Here is a 26,704-nt window from a genome sequence, read left to right on the forward strand (position 1 = left end):
AGGGCAGAAGCCAGCCCTCTGGTCCTGCTGGCAGAGGCGCGCTGAGCCCACTGGCGGGAGCTCTAGGAGTTGCCCAACGCGCCTCCGGAAGCCGCGCGCGCAGGCGCAGTGTGGCGGCGGGCGCCCCCTGGCGGGCGGTGGCGCGAAGGGACCGCCCCCAGCCTAGCGCTGCCGCCGCCGCCGCCCGACTCAGCCCAACATGGCGATGCACAACAAGGCGGCGCCGCCACAGATCCCCGACACCCGGCGGGAGCTGGCGGAGCTCGTGAAGCGGAAGCAGGAGCTGGCGGTGAGGGCCGGCACCGGGGGTGCCCGGGTGGGGGCCCCCGCGCTTGTCCCCGTCTCCGGGTCCGGGCCCAGCCGCTCCGGGCCGTTCGTTACTCCCCAGGCGCAGCGCGGCGGCTGGGAGTCCGCCGGCCTGAGGACGGCTGCGCGTTGCGCAGCCCGCCGGCGCCTCGACTTCCCGGCCGGGCGGATCTGGAGCCGGGAGCCGGGGGCGGGGCGCGGAGCGGGGGAGGGGGAGGGAGGCTAGGCCGGCGGAGGCGTGGAGGGAGGGTGGCGCCCGCGGGTGGGGGCTTCCGTGTGGGAGCCCTGCGGCGGCGAGGGTCCGCGAGCTCTGCTGGCTGGATGAGGGCGGGCGGCTCCGGGCTCTTGGAGCTATTGGGCAGCAAGAGTGCCGGCAGGGTGGAGGAGATCGGCTCGGGCTTGGCTGTGGGCTCTGGGGAGGTTGGGTAGGAGACGGATGTGGGAGGGGAGACCCACACATCCATTCTGACCTTTGGAGGATGGAGGGGCGTTAATGTCTTTGCGGGGAATAGGAGTAGATCCGTTGGATGGGGCTTTTGATGGGCAGGCGTGGGATGTGTTCGGGGACTTCTTAGATGACAGGTGAGGGGGAGCGGACTCAGTCTAGGAAATTAGGAATTGTGACACGCGCCTGGGGCCCCTTGCTCCCTGGTGGCTAAGCCCTCCCTCCCCTTGCGTTTTTGGCTTGAGCACCGGGAGGCGCATCTTACCTGAAGCTGCCCTTCCAGGTCTCCATAGCAACCGGCAGCCCAGTGCAGGCGGCCTTTCGGAGCTTGCAGGGAGGGGAGCGAGTTGGCGCTGGAAGGCTGCTCACTCTTCCCTCTCCAGTAGAGGTATCTTCTATGCGTGGGAGTGGCGACTGCTTACCTTCTTTCTCCGCGGAGTTTCTTGACAGCTGGGTTTCCACGAAGCCTCCGAGTATATGCAGACTTTTGCCTGGGTGTACATTTTTCTGGGGACAGAGTCTATTTCATTTTATTCTTAAAGGCACCCAGCAAGACGGGTCTAGACTGTCTTGTCTGAAACAGCCTGCCCCTGCCCCTGTCATCCCTGTCTTCAGAAGGCTGAGGCGGTGTCGTTTAACTTGAATTTCTAAGCCTGTTACCAGGATGTCAGGTTGGTCCGACTTAATGCTTGCATGTAAAAGGCATCAACTGCTTCCTTGTCTTTCACCCCAGGAAACACTGGCAAACTTGGAGAGACAGATCTATGCTTTTGAAGGAAGCTACCTGGAAGACACTCAGATGTATGGCAACATTATTCGTGGCTGGGATCGGTATCTGACCAACCAAAAGTGAGTGACAGAGGCCTGTAGTGTTGCTTTGTGCCCTAGTAATGTTTGCATATGGGGCTTCCCTGGTGGCTCAATGGTAAAGACCCCGCCTGCCAGTGCAGGAGATGTGGGTTCCTTCCCTGGGTCAGGAGGATTCCCTGGAGAAGGAAATGCCAACCCACTCTAGTATTCTTGCCTGGAAAATCCCATGGACAGAGGAGCCTGGTGGGCTGCAGTCCATGGGGTCTCAAAGCATCTGACATGACTTGCGACTAAACAACAACTGTATTTGTGATTGGGACTATGATGTCCTTGGTAGTAGCTTTGGAGGGAAGCAGTAGTAAGGTGGGGGGGACAGAGGTCTGCATTTGAGCTTGGTCTCTGGTTCAGCCCCTGCCTCACTGAGTAACCCTGGACAAATCCTACACAGTAGGGGAAGTCTGGCCGATGGCACAGGGTTGTGTGAGGCTTAAATGGAATACAGCATATAATACTTTATATACCAGCATGCCTCTTGCTATTTTGTACATTTTAATCAGTCAAGAGTTCCACCCTCACAGGATTTGCCCTACCTGTATGCCAACTGTGCCATGGTTTATTTAGTAATGTTATTCTTAAAAATGTTCTAATTTTTTTTGAAAATTTTCGAATTTAGAGAAAAATTGAAAGACTAGTTCATGATCTCTTGATACCCTTCACCGATCACCAGTTGTTAGGTTGCTGCCACATTTGCTTTCTCTCCTCTTTCTGTAATTTATAAGCACACACCTCTATGCGGGCATGCCTGCTTAGTCGCTCAGTGGTGTCCAACTCTTTGTGACCTCACAGACTATAGCCTGCCAGGCTCCTCTGTCCATGGGATTCTCCAGGCAAGAATTACTAGAGTAGGTAGTCATTACCTTCTCCAGGGGATCTTCCTGACCCAGGGATCAAACCCAGATCTCCTGAATTGCAGGCAGATTCTTTACCATCTGAGCCACCAGGGAAGCCCATACATCCCCATATCTATACTTAAAAAAAATTTTTTTTTTTAAATAATTATAGATACATAGGCAAAAAACAATACACAGAGGTTCCATATAGCCTTCAATCAGTTTTCCCCAGTGGTTGGGTTTTATGTAACCATATAGTAGGATGGTAAAGCCAGGAAACTGACATTGGTACAATGTGTATGTTTAGTTCTGTCGTTTTATCACGTGGGGAGCTTCCTGTAACCACCACCGCAGTCAAGATACAGAACTGTTCTGTCCCCACAAAGATCTCCCTCACGCCACCCCTCTGTAGTTGTAGCTCCCCTTTCTTCCACATATGTGTATATATACTTTTTGCTAAACCATTCAAAAGTTAAAAGCAGATCTTGGACACTTCGTCCCTAATTGTGTCAGCAGATACCTCCTAAGAATAAGAACATCTTTCTTAACCACAATTAGGCCTAGAAAATTAGCGCTACATTAATAGTATTATCTAATATACAGTCTTTATTCATACTTCCCCTAATGGCCCCAAAATGCATTGCTAGCTTGTTTTCAACCAGGTAGTGTTTGTGCATTGCATTTGGCTGTTATGTGTCTTTAGTCTCTTAATTTAGGATCTTCCCAACCTTTTCATGGAGAAGGCAGTGGCACCCCACTCCAGTACTCTTGCCTGGAAAATCCCATGGGCGGAGGAGCCTGGAAGGCTGCAGTCCATGGTGTCGCTCAGAGTCGGACACGACTGAGCGACTTCACTTTCACTTTTCACTTTCATGCATTGGAGAAGGAAATGGCAACCCACTCCAGTGTTCTTGCCTGGAGAATCCCAGGGACAGGGGGAGCCTGGTGGGCTGCCGTCTGTGGGGTCGCACAGAGTCGGACATGAATGAAGCAACTTAGCAGCAGCAGCAGCAACATTTTCATTGGTGAACTTGTTTACGACATTATCTTGTAGAATGTACAAATTCTAGGTTTTTCTTGTTGTGACTTCATGAGGATCCTTTAAATATTTTTGGCAAAAATGTTGCATTACTGATTGTGTACCTCTTGTTTAACTCCAAGTTGTTTTTTCTTTTTTTGACTGCCCCATGGCATATGTCAGATCTTAGTTCCCTGACCAGGGATCGAACCTGAGCTCCTGCAGTGGAAGCATGGAGTTTTAACCACTGGACCACCAGGGAAGTCCATGTTTACCTTTGTGTTATCAGACAGCTCAAAATGACAGATTGCCCCATTGTTGGTGCTGCTAAGTTTGATTCTGTAATTTCACAATTGCAAAAGTTATTTTTTTCTCTTCATAATTAACAATTAATTTCAGAGGTTGTACTTTTTTAGAAGTGTGAATATGCTACTCCCCCAATTTTTGTCACTGGTTTTAGTGTCCATTGTTGATTCTTATCTGAATCAGTTATTATAATGGAGGTTGCAAAATGATGATTCTAATTTTACTGTTCCTTTTACATTTGTTACTAGCATTCCGAAAGAAGAGTTGTCCCTTTTTATCTTTCTTTCCCTTTCATTCTGTCTCTCTCTCTTTAGAATCCTTGTAGATGCATGGATTTAAAAACAAAACAAAACCCCAAAAACGCCCAGTGCACTGGGGTCTAGTACTGTCACTTTTTATGCTGGATTTATTTTGTTATTTAGTATAAATTCATTTATTGAAATCTATACAAAGAAGTACATAAATCATGAATTTACAACCCACTGACTTTTCACACCCCAGCACACCCATCATCATTGTTTCTGATGCTTGTTAGTCACTCAGGTGTGTTCAACTCTGCGACTCTATGGACTGTCGCCTGCCAGGCGCCTTTGTCCATGGGATTCTCCAGGCAACAATGCTAGAGTGGGTTGCCATTCCCTTCTCCAGGGGATCTTCCCGACCCAGGGATCGAACCCCGGTCTCCCACATTGCAGGTAGATTCTTTACCAGCCGAGCCACCAGGAAAGCTTAAACTGTCCCAGAAGTGGCCGGAGGGAGCCCCGCAGCCGATTGCTTTGACATGACCCTGCGTCCTGAGCACTTGGTTGTTTGCTGTCCCTTTGTACTTTTCTTGTCCCAGGCCTGGCATCAGTCATTTCTCTGAGGACCCCTGGTTCTTTCCTTAAATTTTTTAAATTCAGGTTATTAAACAGAGATTCTTCATAGCATTAGTCTGTGCTAGATGTTTTTAATAATAGGCATTAAAATAAATACATATTAAATACATGAAAATGACTCTGAACCTAAAGCTAAAGTAATCCCATGTGTCACAGTGGATCACATACCATACACTGGAAAACACTGCTATGTATGTAGGCATTCAGCATGAATGTCATTTTGGTCAATCCAAGTGGTGTGGATTCCGTAATGAACTTCATAATTAAAACAAAAAAAGACTTCCTTGTATTTGTCCTGGGGCGTCCTCAGCTTGAGCCATAGGAGTAGCTTGGTGCTTACAATGAGTTTCTTGTGTGTGTTTTAGAAACTCCAATAGCAAAAATGATAGAAGGAACCGGAAGTTTAAGGAAGCAGAGCGGCTCTTCAGTAAATCCTCAGTTACTTCAGCAGCTGTAAGTGAGGTGGGGGTGGGGGGAGGATCTTTCTGTGGCCCATTGTTCAGGAAGCCCTCGGTTAAATTGCTGTGCGTTCTCCCTTTCCCGTCTGTCTGTGAGTAGGATGTCTCTGTCCTTTCTGTCTGTGAATGCTCTCCTGAGACCTGTAATAATTTTTTTGATAACTGGTAGTTTTTTCTTTTAGGCAGTGAGTGCTTTGGCAGGAGTTCAGGACCAGCTCATTGAAAAGAGTAAGTTTATTTATTTATTTATTTTTTTACTTTTTCATCAATTTATATTTGAGCCACCATCACTCCTATAGTTAACTTCTGTCCAACTGTGTATCTGAAGACTGCATGTCTTTTTCTTGCCTCTTTTTGGAAGTTAGGAGCCCTTTTGGATATCCTTAATTATGTGTTTCTCAGGTGGAAGAAACTACTGTATCTATCCTTCCTGCCTTTTCAGTCACATGAAGATTGACTTTAGCTGCTCAAAGACACGGAAATGTGTTTTCACTCCTATTAAGTTTTAGGAAATTTTTTTTTTAGTTAAAAATAACCCTTTTATCATGGAACATTTCAGACATATCTAATAAATCCCCATGTACCCAGTGTAATCATTCTTGGGAAATTCTGATACTATGACAGGAATGCACCTGTGTGTTCTTAAATTTAAAATGGAGAGCAGATTGTATTTACCTTGTAGAGAAATGTATCGTTCTGTGTACGTAAGCCATACAGTCTGACTCCTTTCTAATTTCTCATAATGAGACTAAGAGCTGCGGGTTTGCCTTTCTGCACCAGACTCTAGGTAGATGGACTGGATGCTCTCCCTGTGGGTCGGGTCACTCTGAAACTCACCCTGCTTTCTGTACGGGGGCTGGGTACTTTCCCATGGCATGTCTTGTTGTGGGATCCATTTGTTTTGTTTGCATTAGGGCAGTGGTTTGAGGAAAATGGATTTTGGTAGTTTGGGAATTAGAACTACTCAGTGACTTCTGTTATTATCTCTATATACAGATTTCTGAGTTTTTAGCCTCGTCCCTAACTCATTTCCCTGAGCTTTAGTCATGCATTTCTAGAAAATTCTAGAAAATGTCTTCTAGATATTTCCACTCAGTCAGACTCATTTTGTCTAAAACCGAGCTGTGCCATTTTCTTCAAAGTGTGTCTGCCCAATTATTTTGTTAGAGTACTCTGTTCTCCCGCCTTCAAACTTGGTATGTGGCTTTGACTCCTTTCTACCAACGTCATTAGTTGGACTAAGTCCTTTTTTTTCTTTTCCCTTTACTATGACTGTCAGAATGGTTTGCTTTGCCTTTCACTCTTTTTTCCATGGTATAAAATCTCTCCCTTGTCCCCAAATTTTTGTATAACAGATTCTGTGGAATGACTCCTGTGTTCTTGATCTTTGGTCAATGGAGGAAACAACCTTTTCTCTTAGAATTTGTACTTTTATGTCTTCATATCTCAAGGATTTTGGAGTTTTATATTTTGGGCATTTATTTTTAAACTGTTTTGAAATTTTTCCTCAAACATGCATTGCTTTTGTTTGCTTTGGTTTCTAATGTACCTGCACTAGGAAGAGAATGGATTAGCATAGTCCCAAAGGGGAATTGTATGCTAATTAGTAAAGCATTGTATATTTTTGTTAAAAGAATAAAGTAAAACAATAATGAAAACAAAACAGGCAGATTTTATCTAGTTCTCCTGTAAAAGGATCAACAGTCTCCCCTGTCTGTTTTCCTGGGCTTCTCTGAAGTTTTCATCACAGCAAACCCCTCCGGCATCCACATCATTGCGCAGGTAAGTGATGCTTGAGCACGGTTCTCCATATCTTCCTTTCTGCCTTTTAACGTTTCATGTTGATCTGAAGTCACTGCCTCAGACTGTTCAGTAGCTAGTCCTTTAAGTAGAGTGTCTCATTTGTAGATTTATTTAACTTAAAGTCTGATGTTACTTGCTCTAAGAATGAGTTGCTCAGTTTTATGTCAGTGAGAGGCAAACACGTGTCTTTTCACGGCGGCAGCATTAGTTGACTGATGCCTTCCTGTTGTACTCTGAGATATTGTAACCCAGTTCTCTTGCTGTCACTTGCCTTCTGCTTCCATGAGCTGAGGAAGAAAGTGATTATTACTTTGTGGTCTCATTTTGTACTTTAACCGTGGTTAATCTAGTCTGCCTAGCTCCAGGCCCTCTTACAAACTGCTTCTAGCCTAAAAATCCTAAGACATAGGTTTGCACAGAGAATGCAATACATATTAGTTGTTTGGTGTTACTTCCCTGTTCTGAAATTCAGGATGACTTCCTCTCTTATCTCCTTCTAGCAGCTCTTTTACTGCACATAACCTTGACTGATTGTTTGGAGTTTGACTTGTGTATTTGTAGATCTCAAACATGTTGAGATTTGAACACTTACTTGTGTTCACGAAGGAAACGAAACACTTTACTTTGCATTATCTCATTTAATCTAAAGCTACTCCTTGAGGATACGCATAGATTATCAGTTCCTTGAAAGTAGGGAACATGGCTGTAGCCCCCAGTGTCTAGCTCAATATCTTAATCATAGAGATACTCAACACATGAGATATAGAATTCCTGTTTTACAGATGAGAAAACAGGCTCAGAAAGGTTAAGCAACAAATCAGTTCTCTTAACATCAGCTTGTATCGTCCCCTTAGATTATATCTCCCAGTCTGATAGTTATGACTCCTCTCAACTGTCACTTCTCAGGCTCTCGGTTTAAGAGGTGTTGTTTGATTTATTTGTTCCAAGTACACCTTGTGTTTTCTCACCTCTGTGCTTCGGCTTGTGCTCTATTTTATACTTATTTTGGCTTCTCATTTCTTTCAAGGTCCACTGTCAATTCCACGCCTGCAGTGAAGCTTTTCCAGAATAATCCACTCTTTCTTCTCTGACTCCCATAATACTTAGTATCCATATCAACCATTTACTGCCTGGGTTCTCAGTTCTTAGGGCTTTGATTTGATGAAGGCAGCTCTGTATGTGTGTGTGGGGTACATGTGTACCGGCTTTATAGAATATGACCAACTCATGCATCCATTGAATCAGAACTCCCACAGCAACTGCCCCCAAATGAGTCAGCAGTTGATTTTGCTCCCAAATGTATTTGAATAGAACTGCAACATAGATAAAATTTGCCATATCTAATTTGCCTTTTTCTTACTTGTCTCCCACCTTTTTAGTTAAACTTTCTCTCCCCTGTGCCCAGCCTCTCCTCCGTTAGTCCCATATCCCTTCATGGGATCCAAAGTTTTCTCTCTTTTTTTTAAATTTTATTTTTAATTGGAGGATAATCATTTTACAGTGTTGCGATGGTTTCTGCCATTATATCACCGTGCATCAGCCGTAGGTACGCCACATCCTCTCCCACTCAGCTCCCTCCCCATCCCTCCCCTCTAGGTTATCGCAGGGCACTGGATCCAAAGTGTTTCTGCGACCGCATGGCCTGTCAGCCTGTCGCCTCCGCAGCCAGCCCTCCACCACGTGCGTGTTCTGCGATGATGGTTTTGCTGTTCCTTCTTGTGGCCGCGCTGGGTCTTTGCTGTGGTGCACAGGCTGTCTCTCGCTTTGGAGAGTGGGCTGCTCTCGTTCTGGCACTCGGGCCCTCGAGGGCGTGGGCTCAGTAGTTGTGGTGTGCGGGCTTTGCTAGTTGCGGCGTGCTGGCTTAGTTGACCCACTGCATAGACAAGTGTGGATTCTTAACCACTAGACCTCCAGGGAAGTCCCGGGAGATGATAAATTTTTACTTGAATAAATAGAATTGGGTAATGGAGAGAAAGACTGTCCTGACCATACTTCTCCATCTTACACTCATCTTTTTATATTTCATTAGATTTTTTTTTTTTTGGACCTCCCTGGTGGCTCAGATGGTAAGGAATCTGCCTACAAAGCAGGAGACCTGGATTTGATCCCTGGGTCGGGAAGATCCCCTGGAGAAGGGAATGGCCACCCACTCCAGTATTCTTGCCTGGAGAATTCTGTGGACAGAGGAGTCTGGCGGGTTACAGTGGGGTCGCAAAGAGTCAGATACAACTGAGCTGGAAAAATAACACGTTCTTATTATAAGTCAGGCTGTTCAGAGATGAATGTGAAAAAGGTTATTTATTTCCTGAGGTAGCCAGCATTAACAGCTTGGTTTTAATCTAACATATTTCTGGACATAATCACACACACACAGAGCTGGAGTTGTTTTTAATAGAGATAGTGGATCGGTGCATACTGTCTGCTTTTTACTGTTTTGTCACCCATGGCCCTGCCAGTTCAACACACACACTGAGAACAGTGTTGAGTTGTGATTAAAGAGTGTGATTTGGACTCAAGCCATCTGGTTTGAATCCCAGCTCTACAGCTTCTGAGCTGTGTGACTCTAGGCAGGTTCCTTAACCTCTCCAGCCCTCCATTCCTTTCTCTGTAAAATGGACATCGTAACCATAGAGCTTTTGTGAGGGTTCCGTGTATTAATATATTTAAAGTGTGTGCAGCAGTACCTGGCTTACAGTAAGGACCGTCGTGTCAGCTATTGTTCGTGTCTTATATTCGTCTTTTTTTTTTTTTTGGCCATGCCATGTGGCATGTGGGATCTAGGGAAGTCCCATAAGATTTCTTTTTTTTTGGGTGTACTGCTCGACATGTGGGACTTCCCTAACCAGGGATGGAACCCATGCCCTCTGCAATGTAAGCATGGAGTCTTAACCACTGGACCACCAGGGAGGTCCTAGCATCTTGCATTCTTTTTAAAAGCTGAAAAATACCTGCTAGTCTGGTTGTGCCTCCTCTGTTGATGAATATTCCCATCATCTCTGTTTTCCCCACTGTGAATGGTGTCACAGTAAACATCCTTGTACCCATATGCTTGTTTATAATGCAGTTTTGATTTCTGTATGACAGTATCCCAGAAGCGGCATTACTGTGTCGGAGGGGTATTCATAAATATAGTATAGTTACTGTCCGTGGCGTAAGGGGTAAGGTGTATGTGGTCTTTGTCCCCTTTCCTGGCACAGAGCTCCTAAAACTCTTGGATGCTCCAGAATATAAAGAATGACTAGTACGCAAAAGAGCAGTCAGAGAGCTTCAGATGGGGCTGTTTCCCTGAAAGACCAATCCTTGCTCAGAAGCTTGGAACTTTGAACCTTATCCCTGAAACCTCCAGGGAGGGCTGAGTTTGAGTTGGAGATTGAGTTAATTAATCATACTAGCATAGTGAATGGAAAAGGAAATGGCAACCCACTCCAGTATTCTAGCCTAGAAAATCCCATGAACAGAGGAGCCTGATGGGCTGCAGTCCATGGGGTCACAAAGAGTTGGACATGGCTGAGCGACTGACCATGCGTAGTGAAACCTCTGTGAAAACCCCTAAACGATGGAGTTACTGTTGGTGAACACGATGCGACATTGGAAAGGTTCCCAACCCAGATAAGGCAAGGAACTCTGCGCCCCTTCCCATGCCTGGTCCTGTGTGCCTTGTCCTTTGGCCTGTTTCTGACTTGTATCCTTTATAATTAACCAGTGACAGGAAGTAGTGTTCCTGAGTTTTGTGAGCTATTCTAGTGAATCATCGACCTCTGATTTATAGCTGGTCTGTTGGCGGTATGGGAGGCCCAGGACTTGTGGTGTCCAAAGTAGGGAGCACTCTTATGGGACTGAGCCCTTAAACTGTTGGGTCTGCCCTGACTTCAGTAGTTAGGGTCAGAATTAAGTTGAATTGTTGGTATATCGGGAATCAAAGAATTGGTTGTTGGTGTTGGGAAACAACCCTGGACTTACCAAAAAGAATCTTGTCATTCCCATTCTTAAAGGCATACCTTGGGAGAAATCACTGGGATAAAATAAGAGAGAAAAAGATCATTTTATTATTACTCTTTATTAGAGTAAATTTTCAATCTACACAAATAGAGACAAAATAATGAATCCCTGTGTACCTGTCACACTGCCTCCCGACCATCACACCATGGCTCGTCCTGTCTCATCCACACCCTACCTGCCCTCAGCTCCACCCCCTGTATCATGCTGAAAGTCTCAGAAATCTATGCCTGTTTCTTGTGTACCCTTCACCATGTATCTCCTAATGATCGTTTTTAAATTGTGGTGAGAACACTAAACATAAGATCCACGGATGTTTTAAGTGCACAGCGTGGTGTTGTGAACTGTGCAGAGTTGCACTGCAGATCTCTCATCAAAGAATGACGCCGCGCTCACCGCCTCCCCCAGCCACCAGTGCCCACCGTTCTGCTCTCTGCCTCTGTGGGTTTGACTGTTTTGGATTCCTCATAAAAGTGAATCATGCAGTATTCGTTTTCCTGTCACTGGCTTATTTCATTTAGCGTGATTCCTCCATGTTCATCCATGTTGTGGCATATGACAGGATTTCCCTTCTTTTTAAGGCTGAATACTGTATTCCATTGTTATGACTTTACCCAGTCATCTGTTGATGGACATTTAAGTTGTATCCACATCTGGGCTATTGAATGATGCTGCAGTGAACACAATGAGAGTGAAAAAACTGTTAAAACTCAACATTCAGAAAACTAAGATCATGGCACCCAGTTCCATTACTTCATGGCAAATAGATGGGGAAACAATGGAAACAGTGACAGGCTTTATTTTGGGGGGCTCCAAAAATCACTGCAGGTGGTGACTACAGCCATGAAATTAAAAGACACTTGCTCCTTGGAAGAAAAGCTATGACCCACCTAGATGGCATATTAAAAAGCAAAGATATTACTTTGCCAACAAAGGTCTATCGTTTTTCCACTAGTCATGTATGGATGTGAGAGTTGGACTATGAAGAAAGCTGAGCACCAAAGAATTGATACTTTTGAACGGTGATGTTGGAGAAGACTCTTGAGAGTCCCTTGGACTGCAAGGAGATCCAACCAGTCAATCCTAAAGGAAATCACTCCTGAATATTCATTGGAAGGACTGATGCTGAAGCTGAAACTCCAATACTTTTTCTACCTGATGTGAAGAACTGACTCATTGGAAAAGACCCTAATGCTGGGAAAGATTGAAGGTGGGAGGAGAAGGGGACGACAGAGGAAGAGATGGTTGGATGGTATCACTGACTCAATGGACATGAGTATGAGCAAGCTCCAGGAGTTGGTGATAGACAGGGAAGCCTGGTGTGCTGCAGTCCATGGTGTCGCAAAGAGTCGGACACGACTGAACGACTGAACTGAACCGCAGTGAACATGGGAGCACAGATACCTCTTCAAGATCCTGATTCAGTTCTTTTGGATAAATACTCATAATTTGGATTACTGGATCATATGGTACTTATATAAACGGTAGACTGTTTGTACTGTAATTACACTTTAAAACCCCTAAACACAGCATGTATTCAGTTCAGTTCAGTTCAGTCACTCAGTCGTGTCTGACTGTCTCTGACTCCATGAATCACAGCACGCCAGGCCTCCCTATCCATCACCAACTCTTGGAGTTCACGCAAACTCATGTCCATTGAGTTGGTGATGCCATCCAGCCATCTCATCCTCTGTCATCCCCTTCTCCTCCTGCTCCCAATCCCTCCAAGCATCAGGGTCTTTTCAAATGAGTCAACTCTTCGCATGAGGTGGCCAAAGTATTGGAGTTTCAGCTTCAGCATCAGTCCTTCCAATGAACACCCAGGACTGATATGCTTTAGACTAGACTGGTTGGATCTCCTTGCAGTCCAAGGGACTCTCAAGAGTCTTCTCCAACACCACAGTTCAAAAGCATCAATTCTTCGGCATTCAGCTTTCTTCACAGCCCAACTCTCACATCCATATATGACCGCTGGAAAAACCATAGCCTTGATTAGACGGACCTTTGTTGGCAAAGTAATGTCTCTGCTTTTCAATATGCTATCTAGGTTGGTCATAACTTTCCTCGTACTGCATTTATTTATTTGTTTAGTTTGGGCTGCATTGGGTCTTTGTTGTTTGCACGGGCTTCCTCTAGTTGCAGTGAGCAGGGGCTACTCTTCATTGCTGTGCACAGGTTTCTCACTGGGGTGTCTTCTCTTGTTGCGGAACGCTGGCTCTAGACTCTGGGGTTCAGTAGTTTGGTACCGGCATGGGCTTAGTTGTCCTGTGGCATGTGGAATCTTCCCGGACCAGGGGTCCAACCTGTGCCCCCTTGCATTGGCAGGTGGATTCTTAATCAACCAGAGAAGTCCTACATCTCTTTAATGCTGAATAATACAGGCATACTTTGTTTTATTGCACTTTGCAGATACTACACTTTTTACACATTGAACATTTGTGGTAACCCTGTGTGGTCAGAAGATGGTTTAACATTGTTTAGCAGTAAAATATCAAATTGGCAACATCCACTGGATCATGGAAAAAGCACGAGAGTTCCAGAAAAACATCTACTTTTGCTTTATTGACTATGCCAAAGCCTTGGACTGTGTGGATCACAGCAAACTGTGGAAAATTCTTAAAGAGTTGAAAATACCAGACCACCTGACCTGCCTCCTGAGAAATCTTTATGCAGGTCAGGAAGCAACAGTTAGAACTGGACATGGAAAAACAAACTGGTTCCAAATCGGGAAAGGAGTATGTCAAGGCTGTGTACTGTCACCCTGCTTGTTTAACTTATATGCAGAGTACATCATGTGAAATGCTGGGCTGGATGAAGCACAAGCTGGAATCAGGATTGCTGGGAGAAATATCAGTAACCTCAGATACACAGATGACACCACCCTTTTGGCAGAAAGCAAAGAAGAACTAAAGAGCCTCTTGTTGAAAGTGAAAGAGGAGAGTGAAAAAGTTGGCTTAAAACTCAACATTCAGCAAACTAAGATGGCATCTGGTCCCATCACTTCATGGCAAATATATGGGGAAACAGTGGAAACAGTGACAGACTAGTTTTCTGGGCTCCAAAATCCCTACAGATGGTGACTGTACCCATGAAATTAAAAGACGCTTGCTCCTTGGAATAAAAGGTATGACCAACCTAGACAGCACATTAAAAAGCAGAGACATTACTTTGTCAACAGAGGTCCGTCTAGTCAAAGCTATGGTTCTTCCAGTAGTCGTGTGTGGAGTTGGACTATATAGTGAGAGCTGGACTATAAAGAAAGCTGAGCGACGAAGAATTGATGGTTTTGAACTGTGCTGTTGGAGAAGACTCTTGAGAGTCCCATGAACTGCAAGGAGATCCAGCTAGTCAATCCTAAAGGAAATCAGTCCTGAATATTCATTGGAAGGACTGATGCTGAAGCTGAAGCTCCAATACTTTGGCCACCTGATGGGAAGAACTGACTCATTGGAAAAGACCCTAATGCTGGGAAAGATTGAAGGCGGGAGGAGAAGGGGACCACAGAGGATGAGATGGTTGGATGGCATCACCACCTCGATGGACATGGGTTTGAGCAAGCTCTGGGAGTTGGTGATGGACAGGGAAGCCTGGCATGCTGCAGTTCATGGGGTTGCAAAGAGTTGGACACGACTGAGCCACTGAACTGAACTGATTTTTAAATTAAGATGTGTACATTTCTTTAGACATAATGCTGTTGCACACTTAATAGACTACAGTATAGTATAAATATAACTTACATGTACCGGGAAACCAAGAAATTTGTGTAACTCTTATTATTTTGATGCTTGCTCTGTTGTGGTGGTCTGGAACCAAATCCACAAGGTATGCCTATATTCCATTGTATGGATATCAGATCAGATCAGATCAGATCAGTCGCTTAGTTGTGTCCGACTCTTTGTGACCCCATGAATCACAGCATGCCAGGCCTCGCTGTCCATCACCAACTCCCGGAGTTCACTGAGACTCACGTGCATTGAGTCAGTGATGCCATCCAGCCATCTCATCCTCTGTCATCCCCTTCTCCTCCTGCCCCCAATCCCTCCCAGCATCAGAGTCTTTTCCAATGAGTCAACTCTTCGCATGAGGTGGCCAAAGTACTGGAGTTTCAGCTTGAGCATCATTCCTTCCAAAGAAATCCCAGGGCTGATCTCCTTCAGAATGAACTGGTTGGATCTCCTTTCAGTCCAAGGGACTCTCAAGAGGCTTCTCCAACACCACAGTTCAAAAGCATCAATTCTTTGGCGCTCAGCTTTCTTCACAGTCCAACTCTCACATCCATACATGACCACTGGAAAAACCATAGCCTTGACTAGACGAAGCTTTGTAGGCAAAGTAATGTCTCTGCTTTTGAATATGCTATCTAGGTTGGTCATAACTTTCCTTCCAAGGAGTAAGCGTCTTTTAATTTCATGGCTGCAGTCACCATCTGTAGTGATTTTGGAGCCCAGAAAAATAAAGTCTGACACTGTTTCCACTGTTTCCCCATCTATTTCCCATGAAGTGATGGGACCAGATGCCATGATCTTCATTTTCTGAATGTTGAGCTTTAAGCCAGCTTTTTCACTCTCCTCTTTCACTTTCATCAAGAGGCTTTTTAGTTCCTCTTCACTTTCTGCCATAAGGGTGGTGTCATCTGCATATCTGAGGTTATTGATATTTCTCCTGGCAGTCTTGATTCCAGCTTGTGTTTCTTCCAGTCCGGCGTTTCTCATGATATACTCTGCATATAAATTTAATAAACAGGGTGACAATATACAGCCTTGACGAACTCCTTTTCCTATTTGGAACCAGTCTGTTGTTCCATGTCCAGTTCTAACTGTTGCTTCCTGACTTGCATACAAATTTCTCAAGAAGCAGATCAGGTGGTCTGGTATTCCCATCTCTTTCAGAATTTTCCACAGTTTATTGTGATCCACACAGTCAAAGGCTTTGGCATAGTCAATGAAGCAGAAATAGATGCTTTTCTGGAACTCTCTTGCTTTTTCCATGATCCAGCGGATGTTGGCAATTTGATCTCTGGTTCCTCTGCCTTTTCTAAAACCAGCTTGAACATCAGGAAGTTCATGGTTCACATATTGCTGAAGCCTGGCTTGGAGAATTTTGAGCATTACTTTACTAGCGTGTGAGATGAGTGCAAGTGTGCGATAGTTTGAGCATTCTTTGGCATTGCCTTTCTTTGGGATTGGAATGAAAACTGACCTTTTCCAGTCCTGTGGCCACTGCTGAGTTTTCCAAATTTGCTGGATATGTATGGATATACCATTTTTATTTATTTATGCATTCATCAGTTGACGGACTTTTGCGTGCTTAGTTGCTCGGTCGTGTCCAACTCTATCATCCCACTGACTGTAGCCCACCAGGCTCCTCTGTCCATGGAATTTCCCAGGCAAGAATACTGGAGTGGGTTGCCATTTCCTTCTCCAGAGGATCTTCCCAACCCAGGGATTGAACCCATGTCTCCTGTGTCTCCTGCATTGCAGGTGGATTCTTTACCCATGAGCCATCAGGGACGCCCACGGTGAATAATGCTTCTGTGAACATTTATAACCAGTTTTGTGTGAACGTGTTACCATCTCTGTTGAATATGTTCTCAGGTGTAAAGTTGGTGGTGGTTTGTTAACTCAGTGTTTAACCTTCTGAGGTGTTCTCCAAGGCGAGGGTGCAAGTTTACGTTCCCATCAGCCCCACTGGAAGGTTCCAGTTTCTCCACATCCTCACCAGCACCTGTGACTGTTTTTCTGCTGTAGCCACCCTAGTGTGAGGAAGGGTTCCCTCCTTGTAGTTTTGTTTTGCATTTCCCTAATGACTGATGATGTTGAGCATCTTTTCCTGTGCACCTTGGCCATTTGTATATCTTCTTTTGAGAACTGTCTCTTCAAATCCATTGCTGATGTTTTAAATTTTTTTTTGTCTTTGAATATATCTTTAATATATATTCAAGATACAAGTCTTTATCAGATATATGATTTGCAAATATATTTTCTCCTATTCTGTGGGGGGGGGGGTGTGTGTGTGTGTGTTTAGGTAGCATTGATTTATAAGTGTGATATGAACAAATCATATTTTGACTTCTGTATACACTGCAGCGTGCTCACTACTAAAGTTTAGTTTCCATATGTGACCATATACTTGACCCCATTTGCCCATTTTGCCCCTGCCTCACTCCTGTGGGTTGAGTTTTTACTTTTGGGGTGTAATTTTCAGTTCAAGAATTGTATATAAATGATATAGTTCACTTTACTTATTTTTTCTTTTGTTATGCTTGGTTTTGTGGTCTTATCTAAGAAACCATTGCCTAATCCAGTGAGTTCTAAGAGTTTTACAGCTTCTACATTTGAGTCTCTGGTCCAGTCTGAGTTAATTTTTATATATGGTGTGAGATAGTGTTCCAACATCATTCTTTTGTGTGTGGATATCCAGTTATCTCAACACCATTTGTCAAAAAGATTGTTCTTTTTTCATTGAATTGTCTTGTCATTTGTTGAAAATCAGTTGACCACAAATGTAAGGATTTATATCTGGACTCTGAATTCTGTTCTCTTGACCTATATGTCTGGTCTTAGGCCAATACCAGACAGTCTTGGTTACTGTAGCTTTGTGTAGTGAGTTCTGAAGTTCTTGTGCTGATTTTTTATGAATTCCAGTTTGGTTTCAGGACAGGATTGATTAGTATACTTTTTCTAGCTTAATGGCATTAGAGCTCCCTCTTCTGTTTTCATAAAGTGTTCAAAGGCAGGGATTCGTCACTGCTGAGATCTGCTTCGATTTCTCCCTTCTGCTTTTTGGGGACTACCTCTTTGTTTTAGCTCTAATATCCTTGTGCTACTCAATTTGAAATCTCTTCCTAGAAGTTTATATTACAAAGACGTAACAAGAAGAAAGCTAATCCTTGGTTCTGCTGTTCACCTAACTCCTTTTGAAAATTTTTAAAAACAGGTCATGTACACATATTTGGGATTCTTCCTCAGTTCAGTGAAGTGATAGTCTTCTCCTCCTCCGTCCTTTTATATTAAGTTTCAAGGAATTCCTTTCAGGAGGAAAAAGTGTACCTTTACCAAAGTATGTGTAGTTTTTCTTAAAAACATGTATTTATACAAATTGTTCTTGATTTGCTTATTTAATGTATCTGAGGGATATTTTAAAATTGGGAATATGTGTCAACTGAAAGGTATTATTACCACTTTTAAAATAATATTCTTAAGGCGTCTCAGAGTAACTTAGGTGGTGGAGCTCTTCTCCTCCTTGACCCTTTCTCTTCATGGAAAGTCAAGATTCCTGTGTAGTTTGGCAAGGAACCAGGGCCAGCTGTAGGATCTTTTCCCAAGGTCATCTCTCACCTCCTGAAGACTTATATAATGGTTTTGATAATGCTTCTTGTGTAATTATTACTCCCATTAGTGTATTCTGTGTTTCAGTAACTGCTATGTAGCGAGGTTATCTTGTGTGGTACAGTCTCTCAGCTGTCCTTAGATCTGCTGCCTCTGGTTACACTGTTTCAGATTACAAGTTTTTCAGCACTCTGGTAACTTTGATGCTTTGACTGTATGTATCTTTTGCCACCTCATGCGAAGAAGAGTTGACTCATTGGAAAAGACTCTGATGCTGGGAGGGATTGGGGGCAGGAGGAGAAGGGGACAACAGAGGATGAGATGGCTGGATGGCAATACCGACTCGATGGACGTGAGTTTGGATGAACTCCGGGAGTTTGTGATGGACAGGGAGGCCTGGCGTGCTGCGATTCATGGGGTTGCAAAGAGTTGGACACAACTGAGTGACTGAACTGAACTGAACTGATCTTCCCGTCAGTTGGAATATATGGTCCTTGAGGGTAGTACTATATATTTTAGTGCTGGAAAATTCTTTTCTGGACTGATGGACAAACTGCCTGTCCATCAGTCCATCAGTACTGATGATGCTTTGGGGGCCTTGTGTTTCTTCCCTCCAGGGGAGCCAGGAAGTGGGACGGAAAGTGACACTTCTCCAGACTTCCACAATCAGGAAAACGAGCCCAACCAGGAGGACCCTGAGGATCTGGATGGATCTGTGCAGGGAGTGAAGCCACAGAAGGCTGCCTCTTCCACCTCCACAGGGAGTCATCACAGCAGCCATAAAAAGCGAAAGAATAAAAACCGGCACAGGTCAGTGGCAGGGACCACCCTTCCCCAACCCCCGCACTGCTGCCCTGTCCCCAGCCACTTAGAGCTTCCACTGACCATTGTCGTGAAGGGTCTTTACTGGAATAAACGTTCTTCAGGATCGGTGTGGTCTTTCTGTTGCTGATGGGAAGAAACTCATTTGGTCTTAATGAAGCAGACTAATTTTTCTCTAAGGAAGGAGTTGGTGGGCATTAGAGTAACTGTGAAGGGAGATATCCTGCTTACTGCTTCTAGTGTGAAAAGTGAAAGTCGCTCAGTCGTATCTGACTCTTTGCAACTCCATGGACTGTAGCCTGCCAGGCTGCTCTGTCCATGGAATTCTCCAGGCAAGAATACTGGAGTGGGTTGCCATTCCCTTCTCTAGGGGATCTTCCAGACCATAAAACTTTTGTTTAGTCAGATGAATTTGAAATCTTTCAGAGGAGGTAAAGGGAACTAGAAACGCAATCTGTGTACTGGCAAAGCGCCACTCGCCTGTGGCAAGCTCTGTGCACGCGTGCTCAGTCGCTTCAGTTGTGTCCAACTCTTTGGGACCCTGTGGACTGCGGCCCCCCAGGCTCCTCTGTCCGTGGAATTCTCTAGGCAAGAATACTGGAGTGGGTTGCCATGCCCTCCTCCAGGGCGTCTTCCTGGCCCAGGGATTGAACCTTTGTCTCTTGTGTCTCCTGCATCGGTAGCCGGGTTCTTTACCGCTACCACCGCCTGGGAAGCCTGTTGGGGAGCTGCAGAATGAGCTAAGTCTATTGCCTCCCAGTCCTGATCCCTGCCTACCCTTATTCCCTGGAGGACGGAGAGAATGAGCTGATGTGCCTTTTTACTTTTTAAATACAAGGTTTGTGATTGCTTATGATTTCTCTGTATATCTTCACAAATTGCTGATTTGAGTGCCAGAGAACAATATAAAGGCTGTAATTTACAAGAGCGCCTTCCTAGATAATGTTTGTTCACTGTGCTTTTTTGTAGTGCCTAATGAGCTAGGAATCACACCAGTGGACAGAGAGGTCAGGTGTTACCCAGAGAGGATTTCAGCGTTCACTCTGCTTGGGGTTGTATAATAGTGCCGGGGCCTCTTAGCTCAGGTAATCTGAAGCCGTCCAGTTGAGTCAGAGAGGGAAATTCTTAGTTTTTCCAGCAAGGAATCTTGTCCTGGCCTCAAACCTTCTTCTGGGAGGTATGAAAACCAGACATCCAACAGGCTGGCTTTTGTTCTGCTCCTCTTAGGAGCCTGCATGCTGAGGAGATGCGAGGGGGTGTGCAAGGAATGGGTGGGGTCCCCTGCCTTTCAGCTTGCCTCTGGGCTGAGCTCTCCTGTAGAACATGCCCTCACGCACCCAGGGCATTACAGTCGTTAGCTCGATGGATGTGGCAACCAGGGATGATATAGAATTAACTCTTACCAGGTTTAAGCCTCCTTGGCATCAGCTGATGCTTTAATTCTTTGAAGAGTCTTTCTTGTCATTGGTGGTGGTTTTATATGCAGGAGTATATCCAGATAGTGACTGAGGACTGCAACTGAACATTTTTCTGCAAACCAAAAATCACCAGGCCAATCTTGTAAGCATAGTAAGAGAGAGCAAAAATTGCATCGCTTTGTCTCCCCTTTTTTTTTCTTAAGTAAGGCTACAAGTTATTTGATTACTATGACGGGACTGATGCCAGTTTATCATGAATAGCAGAGAACCATACTCTTTAAAGTATTTTTTCTTTAATTGTCAAGATAAAAAGGTTATGCTCTGTGTTGCTTTCGTTAAGTTTACTTCAGTGTCATTTTAAATGTAATAATTTATTTTCCTATTTCAGAGTATCTAGAGGAGGGGATAAATTCCTTGTAAGTTTCTGGGACATTTCTTTTTCCATTCCTGGTATATAGCTGTTGTGTATTTCAGGTTATACCTTATTTTCCTTAATGATACAAACAGCTGATAAAAAGGAGTTAGACATCGAACTTAACTTTCTCCTTGCAGATTGCTAGTAGATTTCCATAGAAATAGCTTTTCCTGCATTTCTTCTCCTGGCCTTAGGAGCTAACTCCTTCCAGAAAAATACTAGGATTTAAAAAGATCTTCGGTGGTAGTTACTGCCTTCACAGTGGGGCTTTTTGTTTGGAAAGCAGAATCCTTTTGTCATCCCCCTGGTTTAGTATCTGGCTGGATTTCTCTGTGGGCCTTAGGGACGACTCACCTGCCCCAAGGGAAGAGAATGGAATTGATTTCCCTTCTTTCTGGAGAAAACACGTTTAGCACACCTTCTCAGATTCCTGCCATCTTTAGTATGGAATTGTGTCTGGCCCAACCCCCTCATCCCTGACCGGTGTCTTCGTTGGTCCCACAGTTGGGGGTGGGGGTGGGGGAGCACTTTGTCTACACGTTTGTGATTCTGCTCCCAGTGCAGTATTGTTTCTCCTCCAGTGTTCCACGCTCCATATCGTCAGATAAAAGTCAATGGTAAATTACTTCAATAAAGGTATGAATACCCACCATGTGCAAGGCATTATTTAGTGATGAGTAAACAAAGTGGAAATAAATAGGTACCTTAGCAAAAGAAATAACTTTTATTTGACCTTTTCAAGAATATGAAAATCTATCGAATAATCTTTAGCATTCATAAATTGATCACGGGATTCTAAATTCTTATGCTTTACATGATATCGGAACAGTAAATCCCAGTGTGTTTAAAGAAGAAAGTTGAAATTACAACCTCTAGCTGCTCTGACAGGTTTTTACTACTGTACCAAGCTCTAGAATTCTAGTAGTTTATGAAGTTTTCATTAAGTAGGTACAGTCTACTTCTTTAGTTTCTGATCAAAGTTAGACTGAAAGTTAAATTTCTGACAGTTCCTGGTATGTACACTTACTGTATACTTTTCCCAAATGTCTTAAGTGAAACTGTTGCATAAAGGATGTTGAAGTTAAGCTTTATTCCAGCTTTGTTCCTGCAAACATTAGCTAGGAGGAAATACCAGCCGTTTTGCATATTGCTTTACCATCTGTCTCCAGCCTGCAAGGTTCTGGAGCCAGCTAAGGATGGGTGTCGTGCCCCTGGTTATTGTCTTCTTTGGAGGTCTGCCCCAGCCCGTGGTCCTGTCGCAGAGATGGCCCAGAGTGGCTCCTCTGGGCTTCTCCCAGCTAGACTCCTGTGGCCTGGGTGCTTGTAGATGGCAGCTTCCCTGCAGACTTTGGTGTTCCGTAATAGTAGTGCTGACATAAACAGTTAACTTGCCTTCCACCATTTCAGGGGCAGGGTAATGTGGCTCTATGATTTACGGAATAAGACTCTGATTCGACCCTTGGCTTCTAGCATGAATGCTGGGAAAAGTAATACCGTGTTTGGACACAAATATAAAACCTGAGTTAGAAATTGCAAAATGTTTTTTATCTCCAGAAATGTATGATGTTTTAATCTTTCATTTTAGTGAAAGTACATTATACTGAGTTGTTGGTACTGTCTTCAGAGCACCTTTCATTATGTGACTAAACCCTTCTTTCTCTGTTTCTTCTAATCCCCTGTTTATTTTTGATTACAATTACATATTTTAAAATTTCTAACTCTCAATCTAGCAGCTAATAGAAGGCCTGCAGGTATCTATAGTTTTCTAATGAAATAACTTTTCTTATTATAGTCTTTTCTTCTGATATGAAATCCACTGAAGGAAGGGAGTCTCCCAACCCCAGAATCTTTGGTGCTTTGATGTTTGAAACTTTGTGGCTTAAGATTCTTAAAACTGATATTGTTTCTACAAACTTGCTAGGGTGGCTAATCAACTAATTTATTCAGTTAGTATATTATTAACGTCTATTGCTTTCTTCCTTTCAAATGCTGCCCTCAGCCCGTCTGGCATGTTTGATTATGACTTTGAGTAAGTTTGATTTGAACTAGTCTTTGTGCTGTGTGTCTAGTGTGTAGAGACCAGTATGCCTTTTTGAGACCTTTCTAACCCCTAGTTTATCTGTTTAATTATAGGTATGTATATTAGGTTAGGCTGGGAAGTTTTTTTAAAAACAAAAACGTGATGGAGGTAACGTTTTTTTAATAAGTTAAGCAAAGTTAAGTAAACTTCACTTTTATGCATTTCGATTTCTTGAAAAATAAGATAACTTTTACTTTAATTCATATTTAAATTGATGTCCCGGCTTTGCTTCATAAGGAGGTTAATAGTTTAAGATCTTGATATTTTGTTGTGGGAAGATTTAAAAATTGAAATTTGTTTAATTTCTTTTGTGTTTCACGTCCAGAAATACAAACTCCTAGTCTCTTTTCTGTTCTTAATTACTCTGTGTCTCAGACAGCGATGTAGTTGCAGAACTAGTATATTAACGTAGAGCATGTCCTCTTAATCCAAGCCCTTTAACGTGTCATTTTGGAATAATTTCTAAAAATTGTATGGCTTTCATAACTGCTGTTGTCTATTTCTTTTTGAGTCATCTAAGTTTACCTTGTGGCAAGAGTATCTGCTCATGTTTTTAATAAATACTTGCTCAATAATATCTGGGTAAACAACTAAATATGACTTAGTCTAATGAAGAATGTGGATTTTATTTAACCAAATAGTCATTGTTATAGCTTGTGCCCTATGCAGTAGCTGGTTCTTGGACCCTTTTTCTGTAAATTAAAATGCAAATATCTCTTTTATCTTTCCCATCACAGGATTGATCTGAAGTTAAACAAAAAACCACGAGCTGTAAGTATCAGCCAGACCATTTCAGAGAGGCTGGTAAATTTTGAAAATGGTTAGAAAGATGTATTTGCCTTCTTGAATGTTCCTAATCTGGGGTCACAGTTCTTGTTTTAAAGTCTGGGGTGTCCATCTGGACACAGTTCAACTTTTAGACTGATGTTCTTTTGTTATGTTTTGGAGAGAGAAAGGGTCACATATTTTTAAGTGAAGAAAAACTCCATTTGATTAAATAATCAACTGTTCATACTACTCTTTCTCACATCCTCATCCTCCCCACCCCCCGCCATGCCTCTGACTGGTGAGTTCTCAGGTCTGATAAGGAAGACTTGATACTTCTGTCCCTTTGTGAGACTCAGAAGACAGGCCACTTTCAGATGTGAAATGTCCATTGCATTTGAAACAGAATCTTGATTACAGAACAGTCTCCTGGCAGGGTTGCTGATGAGAATTTATCAGTGTTCTGCTGAGGGTAAATTGGGACTTTTGTTTTTCTCTCTTCAGGACTATTAGAAGACTCATTAGTGCAGATGCTTCCAGGCTGTAGAGCCCTGCTTCCCTCCTCCGACCTCACAAAGATGAGCATCCTTCACCTGAGTGCGTGGCCATCCACCTCTGCTTTCCCAGGCCCCAGTGCCTGTGACTCTTGAGTTGTTTGTTCTGAAATGTGGTGACAAACAAGTCCTTCCCATAAGACCGCATTGGGTCGTTTACTTTGTGTCATTTTTAGTAACAGAACTGCAGGAAGCCACACGACACAGTTAGACTCCCAACAAGTTGCTAACTGTTCATTCCTCCCTTCTCGGAAGGAATGTCTCCCCCACCCTGACCCCGAACTGGCTGGCACCAGCTTCATCCATCATGCGCATGGAGAAATGTTCTCTGGGTTTGTTTTATGCTGAATGTAGAACACAGGTCACATTTCAGAGGGAGGCTGTAAATATCTGACGTTTTCTTATTTTGTTTGTTTTACCATTTTTCTATTATTGTTTTTACCATCTTATTTTCTTTGGGGACTTTTTGTAATGCCATTGTACAGCTCATACCTTCCTGCTGACATATCTGATAATCTGTTTTGTGCAGTTGCCAATATTCTTAACTGAATATAATCTGGTTTACCATAAATAGAATGGGGCTTGGCTTTTTGTTTTTCTGCAGAGGGAAGGTAAAGAGTGTTTATTTAATAATTACCTACCTTAAATCTTTCTGAGTTGAAATCAGTTTCATGTTCAAGGAACAAGAAAAACTGAAAAACATAAGTTTAAATCAACCCTTTTAAAATATTTTTATTCTTTTGTATAAATAAAATTTCACAGGCTTTGACTTCTCATGCTTTACTTTTTTAAAAAAATTTTAATTGAAGGATAATTGCTTTACAGAATTTTGTGTCATGCTTTACTTTTAAACCTGAGATTGTTTTTTGTTTTTTCACTTATTTATTCGTATCATGCCTTATGGAAATTTCTCTTTTTCCAACTTTTCTCTCTTTGATGATATTTGCCTGGTTAAATATTGCTGTAAAAATCACTAAGGCAAATGGAAGGGCTCCAAATTGTACCCAAAACTGGTAACACCTGGAGTTCAAGAGCAGAGTAAATGACAGGTTCGTGGAGAGGCCACGACACCAGCAGATGCCCCTCCCTAACGGAGTGGATGGGCCGAGGAACCTGCTGATGGCCGCTACCTGCCTCTGGAGCAGCGGCCACCCACCTTGGCTGCATGTTGGAATCACCTGGTATGCTTAAAAAAATGCTGATGCCTGGGTCCTACCCGCCCCGTAAAGACTCTTGCTTGGGTATAGTCTAATAGTGGAGATATTCTTTTCAAGAGTCCCTGGCATTCTGATAAGAAGCCAAGTTGAGAGCCACTGCATTAGGAGACTGGATTGTTTGATTTAAGTCCTATGTCTAAGGGATAAGCTGTGGGGCCTCAACTTTCCTTTGACTCTATTTAGTCATAGCCCTTTACATACGTCCAAATCTTTGTTAGGAAAAATATGTCCCATTTGTGGTAATATTGGTAGAGTTAAAATATGGATGGCGGCTATTATCAAGACACATCTACCTTGTCAAATGTTTGCAGAAGCTTTCACTCTTGTTCTCAAATAAACTTTCCTTTTTTGACTCTGTGGCTATTTAGATGTCTTTGCTTATGTTTTTGGTAGTAGAACTTCAGGGATTTTTTTTAGGAAATAGTTTCTTATATATGGATTTACCAAAAGACACAGATAAACCCCACTAAGCTAAAGACAATGGAAACCAGAAACTTTCTATATCCTTTTTTTTTTTCCCCCTGTTTCTCCTTTCCTAGGAGGAAATGATGGGATCTCTGTGGTTTCCTTAACCGGGAGGACAGCACGCAGCAAGCCTGAAGATAGTTTTGACTCTCATAACTTTACATTTGCTAGAGACAGAGTAAATGAGTCACTCAATCCTGTCCGATGCTTTGCAACACCATGGACTAGAGCCTGCCAGACTCCTCTGTCCATGGAATTCTCCAGGCCCAAATACTGGAGTGGGTAGCTGTTCCCTTCTCCAGAGGATCTTCCCACTCCAGCTCTCCCATGTTGCAGGCAGATTCTTTACCATCTGAGCCGCCAGGGGAGCCAGAGATAGAATGCCTACTTTTAAAAAGGTGTATTATTAAGAGCATATCTATGTAAATGAATACCTCTGTATATATATAAAGTCATGATTAGAGACATGGGTAGCTTTATACATATTTTCTCTGTGAAGTTTCATCACTGATTAGGAGACCTCCGAACTTTTCTGTAAGTTGGCCAGGCGTACTGAAGATACAAGAGCCTGAGAGTTTGTTTAGGCTCCCTGGTTTAGGGGAAAAAAAAAAAAACCATCAGGAGGTCTCTGTCTTCTGTGCCTGTGATATTTGTAACTTTGGTTATTGGCTAAGTTTGCTTGACTTTCTATAAAAAGAGGATAAGGTCATGACTTTGATCATAGCGACCA

The 26,704-nt window shown here is 43.4% G+C and overlaps 2 protein-coding genes across 6 annotated transcripts in view; one reads left to right on the plus strand and one right to left on the minus strand.

Annotated features, from left to right (window-relative positions):
- CDCA8 (cell division cycle associated 8) overlaps nucleotides 1-5,696 on the minus strand; it is a 176,662-nt gene extending 170,966 nt beyond the window's left edge. Inside the window, exon 1 of the mRNA XM_055586353.1 lies at nucleotides 5,686-5,696. The gene's annotated coding sequence lies outside the window, so the exon portion shown is untranslated. The remainder of the gene's footprint in view (nucleotides 1-5,685) is intronic.
- MEAF6 (MYST/Esa1 associated factor 6) lies at nucleotides 89-25,056 on the plus strand. 5 transcript variants are annotated; one of them, XR_008716075.1, is made up of 8 exons: nucleotides 92-289; nucleotides 1,485-1,600; nucleotides 5,019-5,106; nucleotides 5,294-5,339; nucleotides 6,850-6,893; nucleotides 18,856-19,048; nucleotides 23,711-23,744; nucleotides 24,243-25,056. XR_008716075.1 is itself a non-coding variant. In XM_055586364.1 (7 exons), the coding sequence occupies exons 1-7, from the start codon at nucleotides 200-202 to the stop codon at nucleotides 24,249-24,251; spliced, it is 576 nt and encodes a 191-aa protein (XP_055442339.1). In that variant the 5' UTR covers nucleotides 108-199; the 3' UTR covers nucleotides 24,252-25,056. The 5 variants fall into 5 exon arrangements, 4 of the variants coding, with proteins under 4 accessions (XP_055442342.1, XP_055442341.1, XP_055442340.1 ...); XM_055586364.1 differs by lacking the exon at nucleotides 6,850-6,893 and having other exon boundaries at nucleotides 108-289; XM_055586367.1 differs by lacking the exons at nucleotides 23,711-23,744; nucleotides 24,243-25,056 and having other exon boundaries at nucleotides 89-289.
- Nucleotides 25,057-26,704: the final 1,648 nt, after the last annotated feature.

This window comes from Bubalus kerabau, chromosome 6 (genome assembly GCF_029407905.1).
Source record: "Bubalus kerabau isolate K-KA32 ecotype Philippines breed swamp buffalo chromosome 6, PCC_UOA_SB_1v2, whole genome shotgun sequence".
NCBI classification, from domain to species: Eukaryota; Metazoa; Chordata; class Mammalia; order Artiodactyla; family Bovidae; genus Bubalus; species Bubalus kerabau.